This window comes from Marmota flaviventris, chromosome 1 (assembly GCF_047511675.1).
Source record: "Marmota flaviventris isolate mMarFla1 chromosome 1, mMarFla1.hap1, whole genome shotgun sequence".
NCBI lineage: Eukaryota > Metazoa > Chordata > Mammalia > Rodentia > Sciuridae > Marmota > Marmota flaviventris.
Window position 1 is genome coordinate 169317877 of NC_092498.1, and position 18575 is coordinate 169336451.

General features: G+C 34.8%; 1 protein-coding gene across 1 annotated transcript in view; it reads right to left on the minus strand.

Moving 5' to 3' along the window:
* The window catches only part of Dnah12 (dynein axonemal heavy chain 12), a 260520-nt gene that overhangs the window by 91204 nt on the left and 150741 nt on the right, over positions 1-18575 (minus strand). Inside the window, exons 44-50 of the mRNA XM_071618864.1 lie at positions 15991-16152; positions 12773-12967; positions 7943-8076; positions 5930-6092; positions 5046-5126; positions 4382-4558; positions 1541-1672 (exon numbers count right to left, since the gene is read on the minus strand). Of these exons, the coding sequence (XP_071474965.1) occupies positions 1541-1672; positions 4382-4558; positions 5046-5126; positions 5930-6092; positions 7943-8076; positions 12773-12967; positions 15991-16152 (1044 nt within the window). The remainder of the gene's footprint in view (positions 1-1540; positions 1673-4381; positions 4559-5045; positions 5127-5929; positions 6093-7942; positions 8077-12772; positions 12968-15990; positions 16153-18575) is intronic.

Sequence of the window (18575 nt, forward strand, 5' to 3'; positions counted from 1 at the left end):
TTAAAAAAAGGACATATTATCCAGAAAAGCTGTTCATATGCTTTCAAAACATCAACTTACATCTCTCCTTGGAAACTAAGATTCCTCTCTGAGAACATATTACATAAATGAAATATTTTAACTATGGAGATGAAATTATAAATTTTTGTCAAAAAATTAAATACTGAAAAGAGAATGTGTAGTCATTTCTTTTGAAAACCTAAAGCTAACATAGACATCAACTTCATATAAGAAAGTACATTTTTATCACTTTTATTTTTATGTGGTGCTGAAGATTGAACCCAGTGCCTCACGCTTGTGAGGCAAGCACTCTACCATTGAGCTACAAACCCAGCCCTTGTTTGTATTTTTTTTAGAGACTGGGTCTTACTGTGTTGCTCAGGACCTTGCTAAGTTGCTGAGGCTAGCTTTTAACTTGCAATCCTCCTGCCTCAGCCTCCCGAGCTGCTGGGATTACAGGTGTGCACCACTGCACCTGGCTCATGCATTTTTCTTAAAGGCAATCTCCTTACCTATCTAGGCTCTCCAAATGAAATAAAAAGAAGAGAAAATGGAAAGCCAAAAATTATATACATTGCTCTATCTGTAACAGGGTAAAGCCACATACTAATTAAAGATGTTGAATAACTAGCTCACCATTCTTTTTCTACTATCAGAAGCCTGACTGGAACTGGGGGTGCATGTACATGGGAATAACTTGACAAGAGCCTATTTATTTTCTTTATTATTTCAATGAAGGATAGAATGGCGAGGAGGAGGAGGGAGGAGGAGGAGGAGGAGGAGGAGGAGACAAGCAAGAAAAGAAATGGAGGAAGAAAGGACAAAAGAAAAGAAAAAGATTTCAATTTAGGAATTCAAACCTAGGCATTATGAAACCCTGAAAAGAAAATCAGTCTGTAATATGGATGGATACTATGCCTGCCTTCTTAAGGAATATATCCTTGAATAATAATTATAATAGCAGCTAACATTTATTGTAATTATTATTTATAAGGTTTTATACATAAGAACTTTATATATATTAATTACTCTAATGATCACATTAGTACCGTGATGTCTTTTCACAGAATTCCACAGAGATTAAGCATCCTGTATAAGATTACACAGCTAGGAGGTTCAGGATTTCTCAATATAGATATTCTGGCTTCAGAACACATGCTTTTAACAACTTCACTATACTGCTTATTTAACTAAACAGTATATTTTGAATGCTCAGAAATATAACCTATATGGTATGTATCACATTCTCAAGAATCTTAGCTACAAATGTACAAGTATCTCAGTGTTCATTCAATTCTAACTTCAAGATGGCAGGGAGACCTGTATAAACAGAAAAGGAGGCAGAAGCAATTGGAATCACATTTTCCAGACACTATACTCCCTAGAATACAGTGTTTCTGCAGATAATTCTCCATCTATTCAATCTAGAAAGAAGTATTTCTTTCCTGGATTAAGTACTATTGATATTTAATTTGATATTGATATTACAAACAAGTCCTATATATTCAGGAATATGATTGAATCTGGGCCCAGTTATTACCTTCCCTCCAGTTCCTGAAGGGTCTGAAATTTTTTCTGGTTTTATATCTTTCATGACACAAATAGCAGCCATAACTAGTTTAACACCAGATGGAGGATTCTTCATTGATTTCACAATTGTAACATCAGATGGCTAAACCAAAAGAAAACAAGACATCTTTAGAATAGTTTATTTTCAAATAAGGAGAGTTTTAAAAGTAATTTTAGGGAATAATGAAGTATACCCTTTCATTCAAAATTGTGATTTTTTATTTTGCTTTGTATGGTTATGAAATAATTACCAAAACAGTATTTATCACAGGTAAAGGCTAATGTTCTCTAATGTTTGGGGGTTCATAGATTCTTATGAGGATGACAGCTCTGAACCTTGCAGAAAATGTATTTTTACCCATGTACAATCACATACCCGAGCCCCCATTATCTAAAACTCAGGTTAAGAACCCTGATTTAGACAAAGATTTATTTCTGTATTTGCCCATATACATTAGTTTTATTGACAAAATAATGAAATAGGTCCTACTTCTAAACTTAATTTCTAAAAAGGCATTTATTGTTATGACAGACACTAGAGATTCACTTATTTATTACCCATTCCCACACATAAATATCCTTCTGACATTTCTTGCAATGATACAAATGCTGGAAAATTAACATCTACATATCTTTCTTTCACATGCAACTAGAGCTCTGGGTGAGAATTATTTCCCACAATCAGATAACTTGAGTGAAACCAGAATTCAGACAATAAATGGGGAAAGTGATAGTGTGAAGTATCCATTTTCTTGGTATGGATCATAGTGGAGGCAATGTAGCTTGTAGAAAGGCTCTGTTGGCTACCTTTTCAGAGGAACAGTTAATCTAGTAAACAATATCAACAATTTGGCTTTGTGAAATATTTCTAGTGGCTTAATATAGGATCTATTTCTATAGCTCTTCCAACAATTCTGCAATCCATTTATAAAATTCCCTTTAAAAATCCTTATCTACTTGTACTAAATAGAGTCAACTCTGTTCCCTGCAACTGAATTCTAAATTATATAATATGGTATTGCATACAAGAAAGGGTACAAGCAACATGCTCATAAGCAAAGAGGAGCCTAGGATTAATGAACTGAACTGGTGGGGTTTGGAGGCATCAAGAATCCTGTATCAGAAGAGGGAGCAGATTATGCTTAGTGAAGCTAGCCAATCCCTAAAAAACAAATACCAAATGTCTTCTTTGATATAATGAGAGCAACTAAGAACAGAGCAGGGAGGAAGAGCAAGAAGAAAAGATTAACATTAAACAGATACATGAGGTGGGATGGAAAGGGAGAGAAAAGGGAAATTGCATGGTAATGGAGGGAGACCCTCATTGTTATACAAAATTACATATAAGAGGTTGTGAGGGGAATGGGAAAATAAACAAGGAGAGAAATGAATTACAGTGGATGGGGTAGAGAGAGAAGATGGGAGGGGAGGGAGGGGGATAGTAGAGGATAGGAAAGGTAGCAGAATACAACAGTTACTAATAGGGCATTATGTAAAAATGTGGATGTGTAACCAATGTGATTCTGCAATCTGTATTTGGGGTAAAATTGGGAGTTCATAACCAACTTGAATCTAATGTATGAAATATGATATGTCAAGAGCTTTATAATGTTTTGAACAACCAATAAAAAAATAAATTAAAAAAAAAAAGAAGAAGAGGGAGTGCTAAAAGTTCATGGAACATAGTAATAAAACTGTTCCTTAAATTAATGGTCTTGGATGTCTAGAAAGGAGTGCCCATAAAAAACAAGGCTTTGGGGCTGGGGATGTGGCTCAAGTGGTAGCGCGCTTGCCTGGCATGTGCGGGGTGCTGGGTTTGATCCTCAGCACCACATACAAATAAAATAATTTTTTTGTCCACCGAAAACTAAAAAATAAATATTAAAAAAATTCTCTCTCTCTTTAAAAAACAAACAAACAAGGCTTTGTCAAACTGAGTGGTTGCTGTGATAAATCTCTAAGAAAGGAATGAAGAAAGACTATAGAGTGCACATGGCTTTTAAATGTACTAGAGAGCATAAAGAAAGAAAATAACCAACTCATTTTTAAATTCCTGGTTCATGACACAAAACAGTAGGAAGTTTCTATAAATACTCTAAGATAATCTCATTTTAAAACTACTAAAAAACCGATGTAACTTCAAGACATAGCTTAATCCTTTGAGATACTGAATTACCCATAGGCTGAGTTCAGTCTTTCAGGTCTATTACATAAAAGTTAGGGCACTGATTAGGAAAGAAGGTGCAAAAAAAAGGGGGGTGGTTGTCTGAATATCCTGAGCTCCCATGTTACACTGGGCTTCCCTAGTCAACAGATGCTCTGTCTCCTGTTCTCTCTGGTGAGGTTATTCTGGTCTTGCTTAAAGAGCCTGTCAAAACGCCTATATAACACATTGTGGTACAGACAGGTGCATCGGAAATAACTTTTGAGTTTTTCTGTGCATATATGTAGAGAAGACTAAAGAAATAACAACACAATCTTTTTCTTTTTTCTTTTTCGGTGTTAGAAATTGAATTCAGGACCTTGTGTAACCACTCTTTTTAACATGTACTTCCTGGTCCCTGTACAGAATCACATTTGCCTCTCAGAGACTGTTCATCCTATTCTCAATGGAATATCCTGATTGAAAATTAGAAATAATATATGAAAAGCAAACATATAACAATATATCAAAGAAATGTCAAGAGACAAGTTTCATTTGACTGAGCAAAAACAATACCACCTAAAGAAAGAGAACTATGTGTAACTAACCAAAGACCTGTATAGTTTCACTTTGTTGAGGAAACACAAAGTGACTAATTCAAATACTTGCTTTAAGTGTATCCAGTGCAGACAGAGCTGCTTCCAAGGCTGGAATTGCCTCAGCTAGATCACTTTCACACTCATTTTTTAGAGCTTGGGCTTCTTCAGCCTTTCCACTGGCTATCTCTTCATCTAATTTCACAAACTTTTTTTTTGCTTCCACTTCTGCAGATTCTATTTCAATTATCTAAAGAAAAAAAATAAAGACAATTCTGCAAGCATCCAATTGCTCTCTCAATCTAGAGGCAAAAGAATATGTAAAAAAATAAGTCATCCAACATATTATTTTGAAGGCTAGAAAGGTCTAGGGTAAAATGAGAAATGCAAATATATGTGAGCTATTTTGGAAATGGGCTTCACACCTCTTCAAAAACAAATTGGGCTGGGTTGTAGCTCAGTGGTAGAGCGCTTGCCTAGCATGTATGAGTCACTGAGTTTGATCCTCAACACCACATAAAAATAAATAAATGAAAATAAAGGTATTGTAAAACTCTACAATAATAATAATAATAAGTTTTTTAAAAAATGAACTCACACAGGACCCGGTGAGACAGAAAAGGGTTAAGTCCCTAGGATCTAGTGATAAAAGTGGGGGGAGAGGGCTTATCTTCATGACAAATTTAACATATTTCAATTGTCCTTTGAAGGCAATAAAAACATTCAGGATACTCTACCTGCATCATACGTGCATTTTCAATTTTAGCTTCCTCCAACTTGGGCTGTAACTGAACAAGCTCTATTTGCATTTCACCAACCTAAATAGACAGTTTGTCATTAAGTTTCCATTGCTATCATAGCTACTAAAATCAAACATAGAAAATACAAATTTGAACATATCATAAAGTATTGGGGCAGAAAATCTTAATGTTTTTACAGTTCTTTGTATGATAAACAAAATGATGAGAATGTAGCCAGTTTTTCTCACAAAAATATTTTCTTGGGCTGGGGTTGTGCCTCAACAGTAGCACACTTGCCTGGCATGTGTGAGGCACTGGGTTCGATTCTCAGCACTACATATAAATAAATAAAATAAAAGTCTATCAACAACTAAAAAAATTTTTTTCTCATTCTTGAGTATATGACAGGCTAGTGGGAGAATGCAGTTACCATGGAAGAAATGCAGACAGAAAACAAGTGGGTAGCTCAGGTATCCATATTATACCATTATTATGGTATACAGTGCAAAGATGAACCAACAAAAATCTCTATTACTTATACTAAACTAATAAGTATTACCAGCACTTGATTTTTAAAAAACCCAAATCTTATAATTAATAAAAAGTCAACACAGACTTTTTATATTTTCTCAAATGCCAAAAAGTTAACTAAAAATAAAACAGTGTGGTCTGGGCAATTTAATGAATGTTTCTTAATGTAACTCTATCTGTAAAATGACAATCATAATAGTGATGATCTTATGGAGTTGTTATGAGGAATAATTGAAAGAATGCACGTGAAAAGCATGCATATAACAAATTCCCAATCAATTGTAGCTCTTGTTATTATTTCTTGTATTTCTCAGTATATATTACCATTTTGAGCAGCTCATCAAATTTACCTGAGACTCAGCAAAAGCTAATTTGTCAAGACCATTTACATATCGTTGTTTTGCTTCCATGACAGCTTGTCGCTTCTTAGTCAAAAGCTGTCGAAATGAACCAATAAGTTCAAGATAAGAAGTAGCAGTAACATAGTTATGTCTTCCTAACTCATGCAAGAACCTAAAAGAGAGACAGGTAACATATATTCCTGTAAGTAATAAGTTTCATAAAGAGGTAAATTCAACAGAGCCTTAACAACAAACATTTAAGAATGAAAGTCAAATTTTATGTGGAAGTGCTAAGTACTTGAACTTTATAAGACTCCAGAATTCTGCACATAACCATATCCTAATTTCTTATCTGCAAAATATTAAATAGAATGACATATTTTAAAAACATAAACCAGTGAAGATGTCTGCAAAAAGTGAATTATTGTACAAACAATACAGACTTTTTTCCTCCCTAAAATTTTATTCACTGGGATCTAAACCTGTAAGTGACCTAAGATATTGTGAGAGGAAGGCAAGTAGAATTGGAAAGAGAAAATTTCCAACAAATTTCCAAGCATCATTCCATGGCACAAGTATGTTACACAATGCTTGAATGGTATAAATCCAAAATTATAAGACTACCACACAATGATATTTAATGGTAAGTAAATGAACTATAGCACACTACAGCCACTGTCTAAGCCAACTGTGCTGTCTATTTGATTCTGGACAGGCAATATAACATGGGTACTTAGGGTTACTCATCCTTGAGATGAGTACGTCAGATGAACAGAGTTAGAAAGGACATTCTAGAAGTATCTATACCCCAACTAGCCCCCTCTTTCTAAGAACTTCTACCTGGTGCCTGGGCAACAATGTTTGATCTACAAAATCTGCTACTCTAACCACAGCTGATCAGGCCAGGGTTGAGCACTGGACACAAACAAGACTAATCATTTATTTAGAATAAATTTGGAATAAGGAGCTAGAAATGACCTTCTAGTCTCTCTTTATAACTGTAACTGCAAGAAGTAAACTGGAGAGCTGAGAGGTAGCCAGCTTCTTCCAAATGTACTGGGAAGTACACCGGGCAGTCTACAAAAAGAGACAAGAAAGCAGATGCCCAGAGAGAAGCAGTGATGAGAAACAGGAAAACAGGGCTGGGGTTGTGGCTCAGTGGTAGAGTGCTCGCCTAGCATGTGCCAGACGCTGGGTTCGATCCTCAACCCACATTAAAAATAAATAAATAAAATAAAGGTATTGTGCCCAACTACAACTAAAAAAATTATTAAAAAAAAAGAAACAGGAAAACAAAACAACAACAAAAGAAAAAAATAAATAAAGTAGGTAAATAAAAGAAAAAGAAAAATGAAACATTCTAGGGTCCTGATTTTTTTTTTAAAGTTTTTTTTTTTAGTTATACATAGACACAATATCATTATTTTAATTTTTTATGTGGTGCTGAAGATCGAACCCAGTGCCTCATAAGTACTAGGAAAGCGCTCTGTTACTGAGTCACAACCCCAGCCCCCTCCCCACCCATGGCTTTCTAACACCTGCTTTTCCAATTACTTTTTTTTTGATACCAGGGATTTAACCCAGGGGCACTTAACCACTGAGCAACATCCCTAGCTCTTTTAATGTTTTATTTAGAGACAGGGTGTCCCTAAGTTGCTCAGGACCTTGCTAAATTGCTGAGGCTGGCTTTGAACTCATAATTCTTCTGCCTTAGCCTCCTGAGCCACTGGGATTACAGGCATGCACCACCGCACCAGGCTTTTCCAATTACTTCTAAGATCCAGCTGTATACTTCCCCTTAAGCTTTGTGAAACACCCCTGGATCTTTATAATAAAATTCCCCCTTTTATTAAAGCTAGACCAAGTAGTTTTCTATTATTTGCAGGCTGAAGGTTTTAACTAATTAAATGATCAGAAAGAACGAAAAGAAATAAAAAGTATATTAAAAATTTGGACTTTAGCAAAAAGAAATGCTTTAAACTATAAGGCATTCATGTCATTTTAAAATTTATTACTATTGACCTCTCCGAAAGGTCCATAATGGAGGTGTGAAAGTGTTTACAGACTGGAACTATCTCTCTTCGTTCGACTTCAGTAAGCTCCAGTGTTTCTAAGAATTTCACAGCTACAAGTTCGAGAGCATCTTCAGGCCATGGCTAAAAATGGGGGGGAAAGTTATGAAATTAAAGGTGAGCAGTCCCAATCCAACTATATAAGTGAATTCCTATAGAAAAAGAATTCGGGATAGAGAAAATTAAAGCCTTAATGAGAAAAATAGAATAAGGAGGACTGAGTTCACAATATTTATTAGGTTTATAAAAGATTTAATAAGTATTTTTATGAATTAATTTAAAAATAAAGATAACACAATATAAATGAAGAATCAATGATATTTTAAATATTAAAGACATATTACACTGCTTTTCCAACTCTTCTACTTGAATGCATGCCAGTGGCAGAAAATTCTAGTTGTCCACCCAGCATCATCTTCTTAGGACTCCAATTTTATTCTGGATAGCAATATGTCCAGCTAAAAGACAACCATTGCTAGATTCCCTTGTAATTCAGAAGAGCATAAGCAGTTGTTGGGTAGGACGTCAGAGAAAGGTCTTTAGAGGGTTACAGAGTTGGTCTGCATACTTTTTGTCCCATTTTTATTCTTCTATACTTGTTGTCTGGACTACAGTTATGAAAACTCGAGGTCTACCAATCATCTTACAGACTATAAATTGACCTTGAGAATGGAAATCACATGTTAAAGATAATAAAGCAGAAAGAACATGGGATAGTGATGCTTTATTTAAAAAGCCACAAAAACACCAACCACTTTGCTTACCTTCAGCTGTTTTGTTTTTGTTTTTTGGTGGTGGGAATCAAACACAGGGCTTTACACATGCTAAACATGTGCTAGCAAGGAGCGACATCCACAGCCCCCAGAGCATTCTTTTTAAAACAGCATTCCTTCTGTTATTACTCTGAACATTATAATCAGTTTTATTCTTAGTACTTACAAATACTTTGCATATCATTTATTCATCTGTTGTTGGTCTACCCCTCAGCCCTGAACTAAATTGTAAAATTCATGAAAGCAAGGACTTTTTCTCAGTGCTACACCTTCAGTCCCTAAAAGAACACTTTGCAACAAATATTTAATTAAATGTTAATGAGTAACTTTCATTTTCTCATTAGAATATTTTTCAGACTTCCTTTAATTTAGATTCAATAAAAGACTTGTAATTTTTTTCTTTTAGAAAAAACAATATTTACTTTAAGACTTTTTTTTTTTTTTTTTTTGCAGTGCTGGGGATTGAACCCAGGGCCTCAAGCATGAGGGAACATGTTCTGCTACTGAGCTACATCCTCAGTCCCAAATTCAAACTTTTTTTTTAAAGATTTTTTTAAAGATGGACACAATATCTTTATTTATTTTTATGTGGTGCTGAGGATCGAACCCAGTGCCTCACATGTACGAGGCAAGAGCTCTACCACTAAGCTATAACACCAGCTCCCCAAATTCAATCTTTTTGATGAAGCAACCTATTAGTAAAAAAGTTTTAAGCACATATTGCCATTATATACTTTGGGGAGGGGGTTGGGGGGACCAGGGATTGAACTCAGGGATACTCTGTCACTTAGCCACATCCCCAGCCCTAATTTGTACTTTATTTAGAGACAGGGTCACATTGAGTTCTTAGGACCTCACTTTTGCTGAGGCTGGCTTTGAACTCTTGATCCTCCTGACACAGCCTTCTAAGCCACTGGGGATTACAGGCATGCACCACCACACCCACCCGGCCCCATTATATAGATTTTTATTAATAGATTACATTCATGCAACATTATTGTTCTGATACATTTTTAAACCTAAAAGAGACTTCTAGGATTTATTATATTAGGAATGAAGAAATTTTGTAAAATAAAGATTAAATGTCATATCATTAAATTCTTAGAGGCTTATCTTTGTATTCTGGGTGATTCTTTTTTTTTTTTTTCCTGGTACTAAGGATGAATCCAGGGGCACTTAACCACTGAGCCACATCCCCCGCCCTTTTTAAATATTTTATTAGAGGTAGGGTCTCATTGAGTGACTTAGGGCCTCACTAAGTTGCTGAGGCTGGCTTTGACCTCGCAATCCTCCCCCCCAACCCTGTGACTGGGTGGTTCATGTATATAATGTCGCAGTAGGAAAAGGGCCTTCAGGTCTCTCAACCTTGTTTCTTAAGGGTGCGATCCCCATAGCTACAGCAATCATTTTGTCACAATAATAAATGAAACAGAGTGCACTGAGAATGGTAGAGCAAAAAGATGGAAAGAACCTGGATCCCAGATAACATGGTTGAGCCTGTAAATTAAGTAAAACTGGAGATACTTTTGACTTCTTTCTATATGAGATGATACATCCCTTTTTGGGAAGACATAGTAATATTATTAGTTTTCCTTTAATCATAAATATTCTAACTTCTGAGCTGGGGCTCAGTGGCAGAGTACTTTCCTAGCATATGAGAGGCACTGGGGTTTGTTCCTTAGCACCACATACAAAAAATAAACAAAGTAAAGGCATGCGGTCAATCTAAAACTAAAAAAAAAAAAATTATGGCTACAAATGGTATTAAACCAGCCATGGGGTGGGAGGGTACATGACACACAGCAGTTTACATTTACTTCCTGAGTTTCACAAACCCAAGTCCCAAATAATGCCATTAGCTCCATTGACACAGGCTCTTTCTCCTCAGTTCTTTTTTTTTTTTTAGTTTTAAATATAGTGGTGAGAATCAGAATCGAACCCAGTGCCTCACACATGCTAGGCAAGCACTCTAACTCTGAACCACAATCCCAGCCCTCTCCCCAGTTCTTAACTGTAAAGTCTTTATTCCTCTCTGTTGCCTATTTAATTTCCCTTATTTTCAAGACTCATTTTCTTCAGATTTTTCCCAGTAGGTATGACTCACTTATAATAGAACTGGCAAATATCATGGTTATGAAAAAAAAAAAACATCCAGAAGTTACAGAACTGTATTTATAAGGTTTTATAAAAGAAGACTATGGTTAGACAGATTATGTTTGTATGGTTTTGGATTTTGTCTACTTAATAGAAGCAATACTAAGATATAGCTTATATAAAGCAAAATTGTTTCACATAGCTTCTGTTACTGTATGAACACACTAGAACATCCACTGATAAAACATGCATGTAATCCTCAAAAGGTCAGAATTAGATTTTAAACATAAAATTCATGATAAATTAGTTCCAGAAATTAACTTTTAAAAGAAATTATCTAGGTTCAATGTATAGTCCACATTCTCTTGGGCATAAAACAAATAAGTAGAAGGTATCATGAGCTACTGTTTTCAAGACTATTGATATTTAGTGCTCCTACACAGGCGATGACAAATTAATACCATCATTTGCTGCCAACATTACTAAAATTGCTGCTTAATTGATCTTTCTGTCTCTTGTTTTGCCCAAATCCAATTCTTCTACCATACAACCTCCAAGTGTTTTGTTTCCCCTAAAATAAAGATTAGCTAAAAATATATTAATGCCATTATGACATCTTTGTTATAATTTCCTTTATAACCTGGCACCCATCCAAAACTCCAACTTAATTCCTGGGGCCTTCATTACTAGTCAGCTATACCAAACTAGGTGAAGTTGCCCAAATGAGCCATTTTTCCTCCATCCTTCTGCCTCTGCACATGCTATCCTCTCATGATTATTAGTTATATATATCAACTTGACAGGGCAATGAGGTATCCAGATATTTGTTTAAACATTATTCTAGGTGTTTCTGTCAGGATGTTTTCACATTAATTCATTTAAATTGGTAGACTAATAAAGCAGATTGTGCTCTCTAAGGTCAGTGAGCCCCATCCAATTAGCTGAAGGCTGGAATGGAACAAATATATTGAACTTCTCTCAAATAAGAGGAAATCCTCCTTTTTATCTAACTTCAATCTGGGATATTGGTTTTATTGCTGACTTCAGACTTGAAGTAAAAGAGTAGTTCTTTCTGGTCTTAAGCCTAATGGCCTTCAGAGTGGAAATACACAACTGACTCTTCTGGGACTCCAGTTTTGCAGATTGCAGATTTTGGGATTTGTCAGCCCTGTAATCACATGAGCCAATTTCTCAAATCAGTCAATCTCTCTCTCTCTCTCTCTCTCTCTCTCTCTCTCCATATACATGTATATATACAAATATATTTATAATATTTATATTCTAAAATTATACATTGCCTAATATTAGAATATACATTATATAACATAATATTAGAACATATTATATATTATTAATATAGTAGAATACATATGAATTAATATACATGTACATATGTATATGTACATATATGTATATATAAACCAATATATTAGAATAAAAACTAATTATGACCTTTTGAGGCAAAACATACACACATATATATTAACTTCAAAATGGAATTAGTTTTAAAATATAAAATTGATAATAAAGTTAAAAGTAATAAAACAAATTAATATCAGAAATTAATTTTTATTAATCATGTAATTATATATTTTATTAATCATTTGTATAATATCCTATTGGTTCCTAATATACCACTGTATGTAATTCATACTTCAGAGATTTACTGTCTTTATATGTATATCTTTTGTATCCAAACATTATGGCTTTTGAATTTTGACTGCTAATTGCTTTTCATATCTTCTAGTTAAGAATATGAGCTCCTTGTGGGAAACATGTACCTCTGCTAAGCACTATGCTTGTTATTATAGTAGTTTACCAAAAAAAAACAGAATATATATTAATTGAGCTTAAATAAGACTTAAGTAAAATTCCAAGAGTTAGCCATCCACTCTGTCACCAAAATTACAAACCTGAAACCAGTCAATGGTACAGCAATTGATGAGGGATGGGAACTGTCTCAAGCGATTTCGAAAAGCATCTCCAATAGGGCTAAAGGCCACTACAATATGAAGATTATCTTTGCAGCGATTCACAAAGAAAGCAAACAGTGCTAAAGGACTGAGTTCTTCATGTTTACTGCCAGCCTGAGCTACTGGACGAACACCCTAAAGAATATAAGAAAATAAAAACTTGTAAATAATAACAGATTTGCTGATAACAAGATTAATGTATATTAGAACAGGAAGAAGTTTTATTACTTCCAACAAATATTTTTAAATTTTTGCTTTTATGTCAACAGAATGGCTTTGGCATAATTAATACCTACAAAATCTCTTCCAACTCCAAATTCAATAATTTAAAACAAACATTTATGTTCAACATCTGTAGCAATTAGAGAAATACAAATTAAAACTCCACTGAGATTTTATTTCACTCCAACCAGAATGGCAATTATCAAGAATACAAGTAATAATAAATGTTGGTGAGAATGTGGGGAAAAGGGTACACTCATACTGAAAATTAGTACAACCACTCTGGAAAGCAGTATGGAGATTCCTTAAAAAAATAGGAATGGGGGAGTTGGTGCTGTGGCTCACACTTGCCTAGCGTGTGTGAGACACTGGGTTTGATCCTTAGCACCACATATAAATAAATAAAAATAAAGGTACATCAACAACTAAAAAAAAATCTAGGAATGGAACCACCATTAGACCTAGTTATCCCATTCATTGGTGTGTGTGTGTATATATATATATATATATATATATATATATATATATATATATATATATCCAAAGGAGTTAAAATCAGCATACTACAGTGACACAGCCACATCAGTGTTTATAGCAGCACAATTCACAATAGCTAAGCTATGGAACCAACCTAGGTGCCCTTCAACAGATGAATGAATAAAGAAATTGTGGTATACACACACAATGAAGTATTTACTCAGTCATAAAGAATGACTTTATGACATTGCTGGTAAATGGATGAATTTGGAGACTATCATGCTAAGTGAAATAAGCCAATCCCCAAAAGCCAAAGGTTAAATGTCTTCTCTGATATGTGACTGCTAATCCACAATAATGAGTTGGGGAGGGGAATAACAGAAGCTCATTGGATTAACATAGGTCAGTGAAGGGGAAAGGGAGCAGGGATAGGAATAGGAAAGAGTAGAAAATCTGACATAACTTTCCTATGTACATATACGAATACACCACAGTGAAACCATCATGTACAACCACAATACTTGGATCCTAATTAGAATATGATATATTCCATTCTTGTATAAATATATCAATATAGAGTCTAATATCACATATAACTAAAAATATTAATAAAAATAAAAACAAATATTTGCCAAGAATTTACTTCAAAAGAGGATCTCAAAAATTCACCAAGCTATAGATTAAGAACTATAATTCAACATTGTAAGAGGAAAAGAAAACCAACAGAAACAAGAAGAGTCAATAAGAAACTAGTTAAAAACATCAAACATCCATATATTGGAATTTCATACAATTTTAAAAATAAGGTGTATGCCATTTCTGGTGGGATGGAAAATTGGTGCAATCACTATGGAAAGCAGTATGGAGATTCCTTAGAAAACTTAGAATGGAACTACCATTCGACCAAGATATCCCACTCCTCCATCAATACCCAAAGGTCAATACCAAATCAGCATACTACAGTGATGCAGCCATATTCATGTTTATAGCAGCTCAATTCACAATAGCTAAACTGTGGAACCAACCTAGATGCCCTTCAATGGATGCATGGATAAAGAAACTGTGGTATATATACACAATGTAATATTACTCTGCATTAGAAAAGAATAAAATTATGGCATTTGCAGGTAAATGGATGGAGTTGGAGAATATCATGCTAAGTGAAGTAAGCCAATCCCAAGAAACCAAAAGCCAAATATTTTCTTGGATAAGTGGATGCTGGTCCATAACTGGGGGGTGGTGGTGCATAGAAAGAATGGAGGAATTTTGTGTTAAATTAGAAAAAACACACAGATATAAGCCATGCATGGTAGTGTGTACTGGTAGTTGCAGCCACTTGAGATGTCCAGGAAGGAGGAACACTTGAGCACCAGAGTTTGAACCCAGCCTAGTCAACAAAAGAAACAAAAATACAAAACAAATATTATATATATATATATATATTTAAAATGCGAATATATGAGAAAGAGTGAAGGAATGGAAAGGTTTAGTTTTGAACTGATAGAAGGAAAAGACAAAACTATTAAAGTAACCAGGGGAGCTTGGCAAAGCTTAGGAAATCCCACTCTTCCAAGGTAACAACCTTTTGAGTGTAAATAAGAAGGAATTTCTCCTGTGAGAATTACCCTTCATTGGCAACCTTCTCCACATTCCTGATATCGCCCAGGTAAAAGCAAATAACTTGAATTTTTCCCTGTTATATTTTCTTCTTCTTCAACATAAGCAAGCCATAACTGCGAAGGCTTTCTAAGTGCCTAACACTATATAAATGTTTCATTTTCTTTGAGTCTCAGACTTCAACAACTCTATGCACAAGGAACTATTAGCTGTGCTCCTATTACAAAGAAGGGTGAGTTCATTCCACTCCAGATACTATTACTAGAGGCTGAGAATGAAACATCCAAGCTTGAGTGATAAATTCTGTAGATAAGAGCAGTTATACTAATGAGGAAGGGAAAAATCACTAGCAGAGATCTTAGTGGGAAAGATTGGGATCAAAGTATGTGACATCTGACAGTAGTAGATGCTTCGTAAGTGTATTTTTCATCAATTAGATCATAAACCTGACTTTCAGATATATCAGAACTATAAGATAAGTAGTTTAAGTCTTCAGAAACTTTTACTAACCAGAGTTAAGCCATAAAGCTAATAGAATAGCATTAAAATCATGTTTACTTCTATCAATTTAAGAGATGATTTTAAACTCTCTAATCATTTATAACACATGCTAAAATAATATCAAACAGGTAAAAAAATTCCATTATTATGAAGATAAGAATTATAAAAATTCTACCTTGTAACCATGGTAGATGCATTCAAAATTCACCAAAATGATGTATTAAATTAATATACTTTAAATTTTTAATTGAGCAAACTATATTTATGCTGAATAACAGAGGGAAGGTTTCAAGATGAGAAAACTGCTATTGTAAGAGCAGCACTTCCCCAAAAGTTTTTACCTCCATTACTTCTTGTTTTTCATCTGCAGCAAAGATGTTAGGTATTTCTCCAGTATTGAGCATGCTGTCAATATCTTCTAGAAAAGCTTCCTCTTTAATCTGAGTGTCTGTAATTAGAAAGACTGTCTTCTGGCCTCTCATGCCCACATTTTTCAACAGACCCTTAAAAGTAAAATGCCTTTATTAGTAGAATGTGATAGACTTATGTTGGTTTTCTTTCCCTCCCTTTCTCCTTCTTTTGATAACACTTTTAAGGACACTAAGTCTCCCGACTTCTGGTGGGGCTATCAATCAAGTCTCCATTTCTCTCATTCCCTAGGTGGGTTATCCAAACTAGTCAGTTTCCCCAATCCCCTAGGCATAGACATTGATTCAGAAGAAGGCACATTATTTAAGCAGAACCCTGTCATAGTGTTGCTTCGGGGCCTGAGATGGAGTTGAAACAAAAAGAATTCTTGTTTTGAGATGGAGGATACAAAGGCCAATAATTCATGAAGCCAACTGTACTTGCCTCATGGATTAAGCCTGCTGGAGAAGGAAGACAAAAGAATAAGAGCTGTACTAGAAAAGAATAATTACTGAAGACATAATTGGAGGCCCTAAATTCAGCCATATCAAAAGACAATCTACCTACAGACACTTGAATCCTGTAAGTTATTAACTTCTTCTTTAGCTTAAACTACTACTATGAACTATTTTTGTTTGGTTATCAACTGCAACCAAAATTTCCAACTGATAAAAAGATATGGACTCAGTAGTGTGCTGGAACTGATTGTATAGTCTTGTTAGACTGTTAAAACTTCAGGAACTTCTGAGCAGTTTATTAATTATGGTCAGGATTAAAAATTAAATTATGTCCTGGGTGCAGTGGCGCATGCTTGTATCCCAGTGGCTCTGGAAGCTGACACAGGAGGATTGCTAGTTCAAAGCCAGCCTCAGCAAAAGTGAAGTGCTAAACAACTTAGTGAGACCCTATCTCTAAATAAAATACAAAATAGAGCTAGGGATGTGGCTCGGTGGTTGAGTGCCCCTGAGTTCAATCCCTAGTACCCGCTCCCCCAAGAATTCAATATTTTCTAATTGTATAAAACTGTCTTTTCCTAGTAAAGCTATTTTCTAATATGTAGGCTGATTTGTTCCTGGAAATAATTTTCTATCATCAAAACCAGAGTAGCTAATAGTTTTTAAAGAAGTATTATATCAAATCATATCAGTTTTATACTTATTAATATATCTAAACAAATAGAAAATACAATATAATTAGTTTTAACTTATTGCCATGATCATCACTGTATGTAAAATTAGTATTCAAACATGTGTGAAACTATCTCCAAATAAAAACAGGATTAACATTTTCAAAGTAGTAATTATATGCCAGGCATATTATAAGAATACTTTGTACAATTTAACCACAGTAATCTATAGAACAGATTGTATTATTCAAATTTTACAAATGAAAAATATAGCAAGTGGCAGCAGCAAGAGAACAGGCTATGAAGCTTCATATCCTCTTAGGAGTCTCTCCAAGCTGATATCCTACCTATGGTGTTATTCCTATCAGAATTCCAAGCCAGGTGAGACAGCCCTAGGACAAATCAGAATACTGAACTCAAGTGATATATGGAGGCAGGATTTGGGAATTATTCTCCCATTCTCACCACACCACAGAAAACAGGCATGTGCCTTAGTGGGTGACAGCAGCAAAGGGAGCGAGAGATCAAAATCAAAGGTATAAAACAAAAAACAAAAGGGCCTGAGAATAGGAAATTAAGACAGTCAAAAAACTCTTCCATACACTAGAATAAAAGCACATGCATGGTACTGGCACCAAAATAGACATGTAGACCAATGGCACAGAATAGTAGACGTAGAGACAAATCCACACAAATACAGTTATCTCATATTAGACAAAGGTGCTAAAAACATTCACTGGAGAAAAGACAGCCTATTCAACAAACAGTGCTGGAAAAATGAAATTAAACCTCTATCTCTCACCTTGCACAAAAATCAACTTACAGAGGATCAAAGACTTAGGCACTAGAACAGAGACACTGCACCTACAGAAGAATAAGTAGGCACAAATCTTCACCATGTCGGCCTAGGAAGTGACTTCCTTAACAAGACCCCTAAAGTGCAAGAAGTAAAATCAAAAATCAATAAATAAGATGGATTCAAATTTAAAAGCTTCTTCTCAGCAAAGGAAACAATCAGTAATGTGAGGAGAGAGCCTCCAATAAAGCATTAATCTCTAGGATATATAAAGAACTCAAAAAACTTAACACCAAAAACCAATTAACCCAATCAATAAATGGGCTAAGGAACTGAACAGACACTTCACAGAAGAAGAAATACAACTGATGAACAAATATATGAAAAAGTATTCAACATCTCTAGCAAGTAGATAAATGCAAATCAAAACTACACTAAGATTTCATCTCACTCCTGTCAGAATGGCAATCATTAAGCCTACAGGCAACAATAAATGTTGGCAAGGATGTTGGGGAAAAAGGCACACTCACACATTGCTGGTTGGACTGAAAACTGGTGCAACCACTATAGAAAGCAATATGGAGATTCCTCAGAAA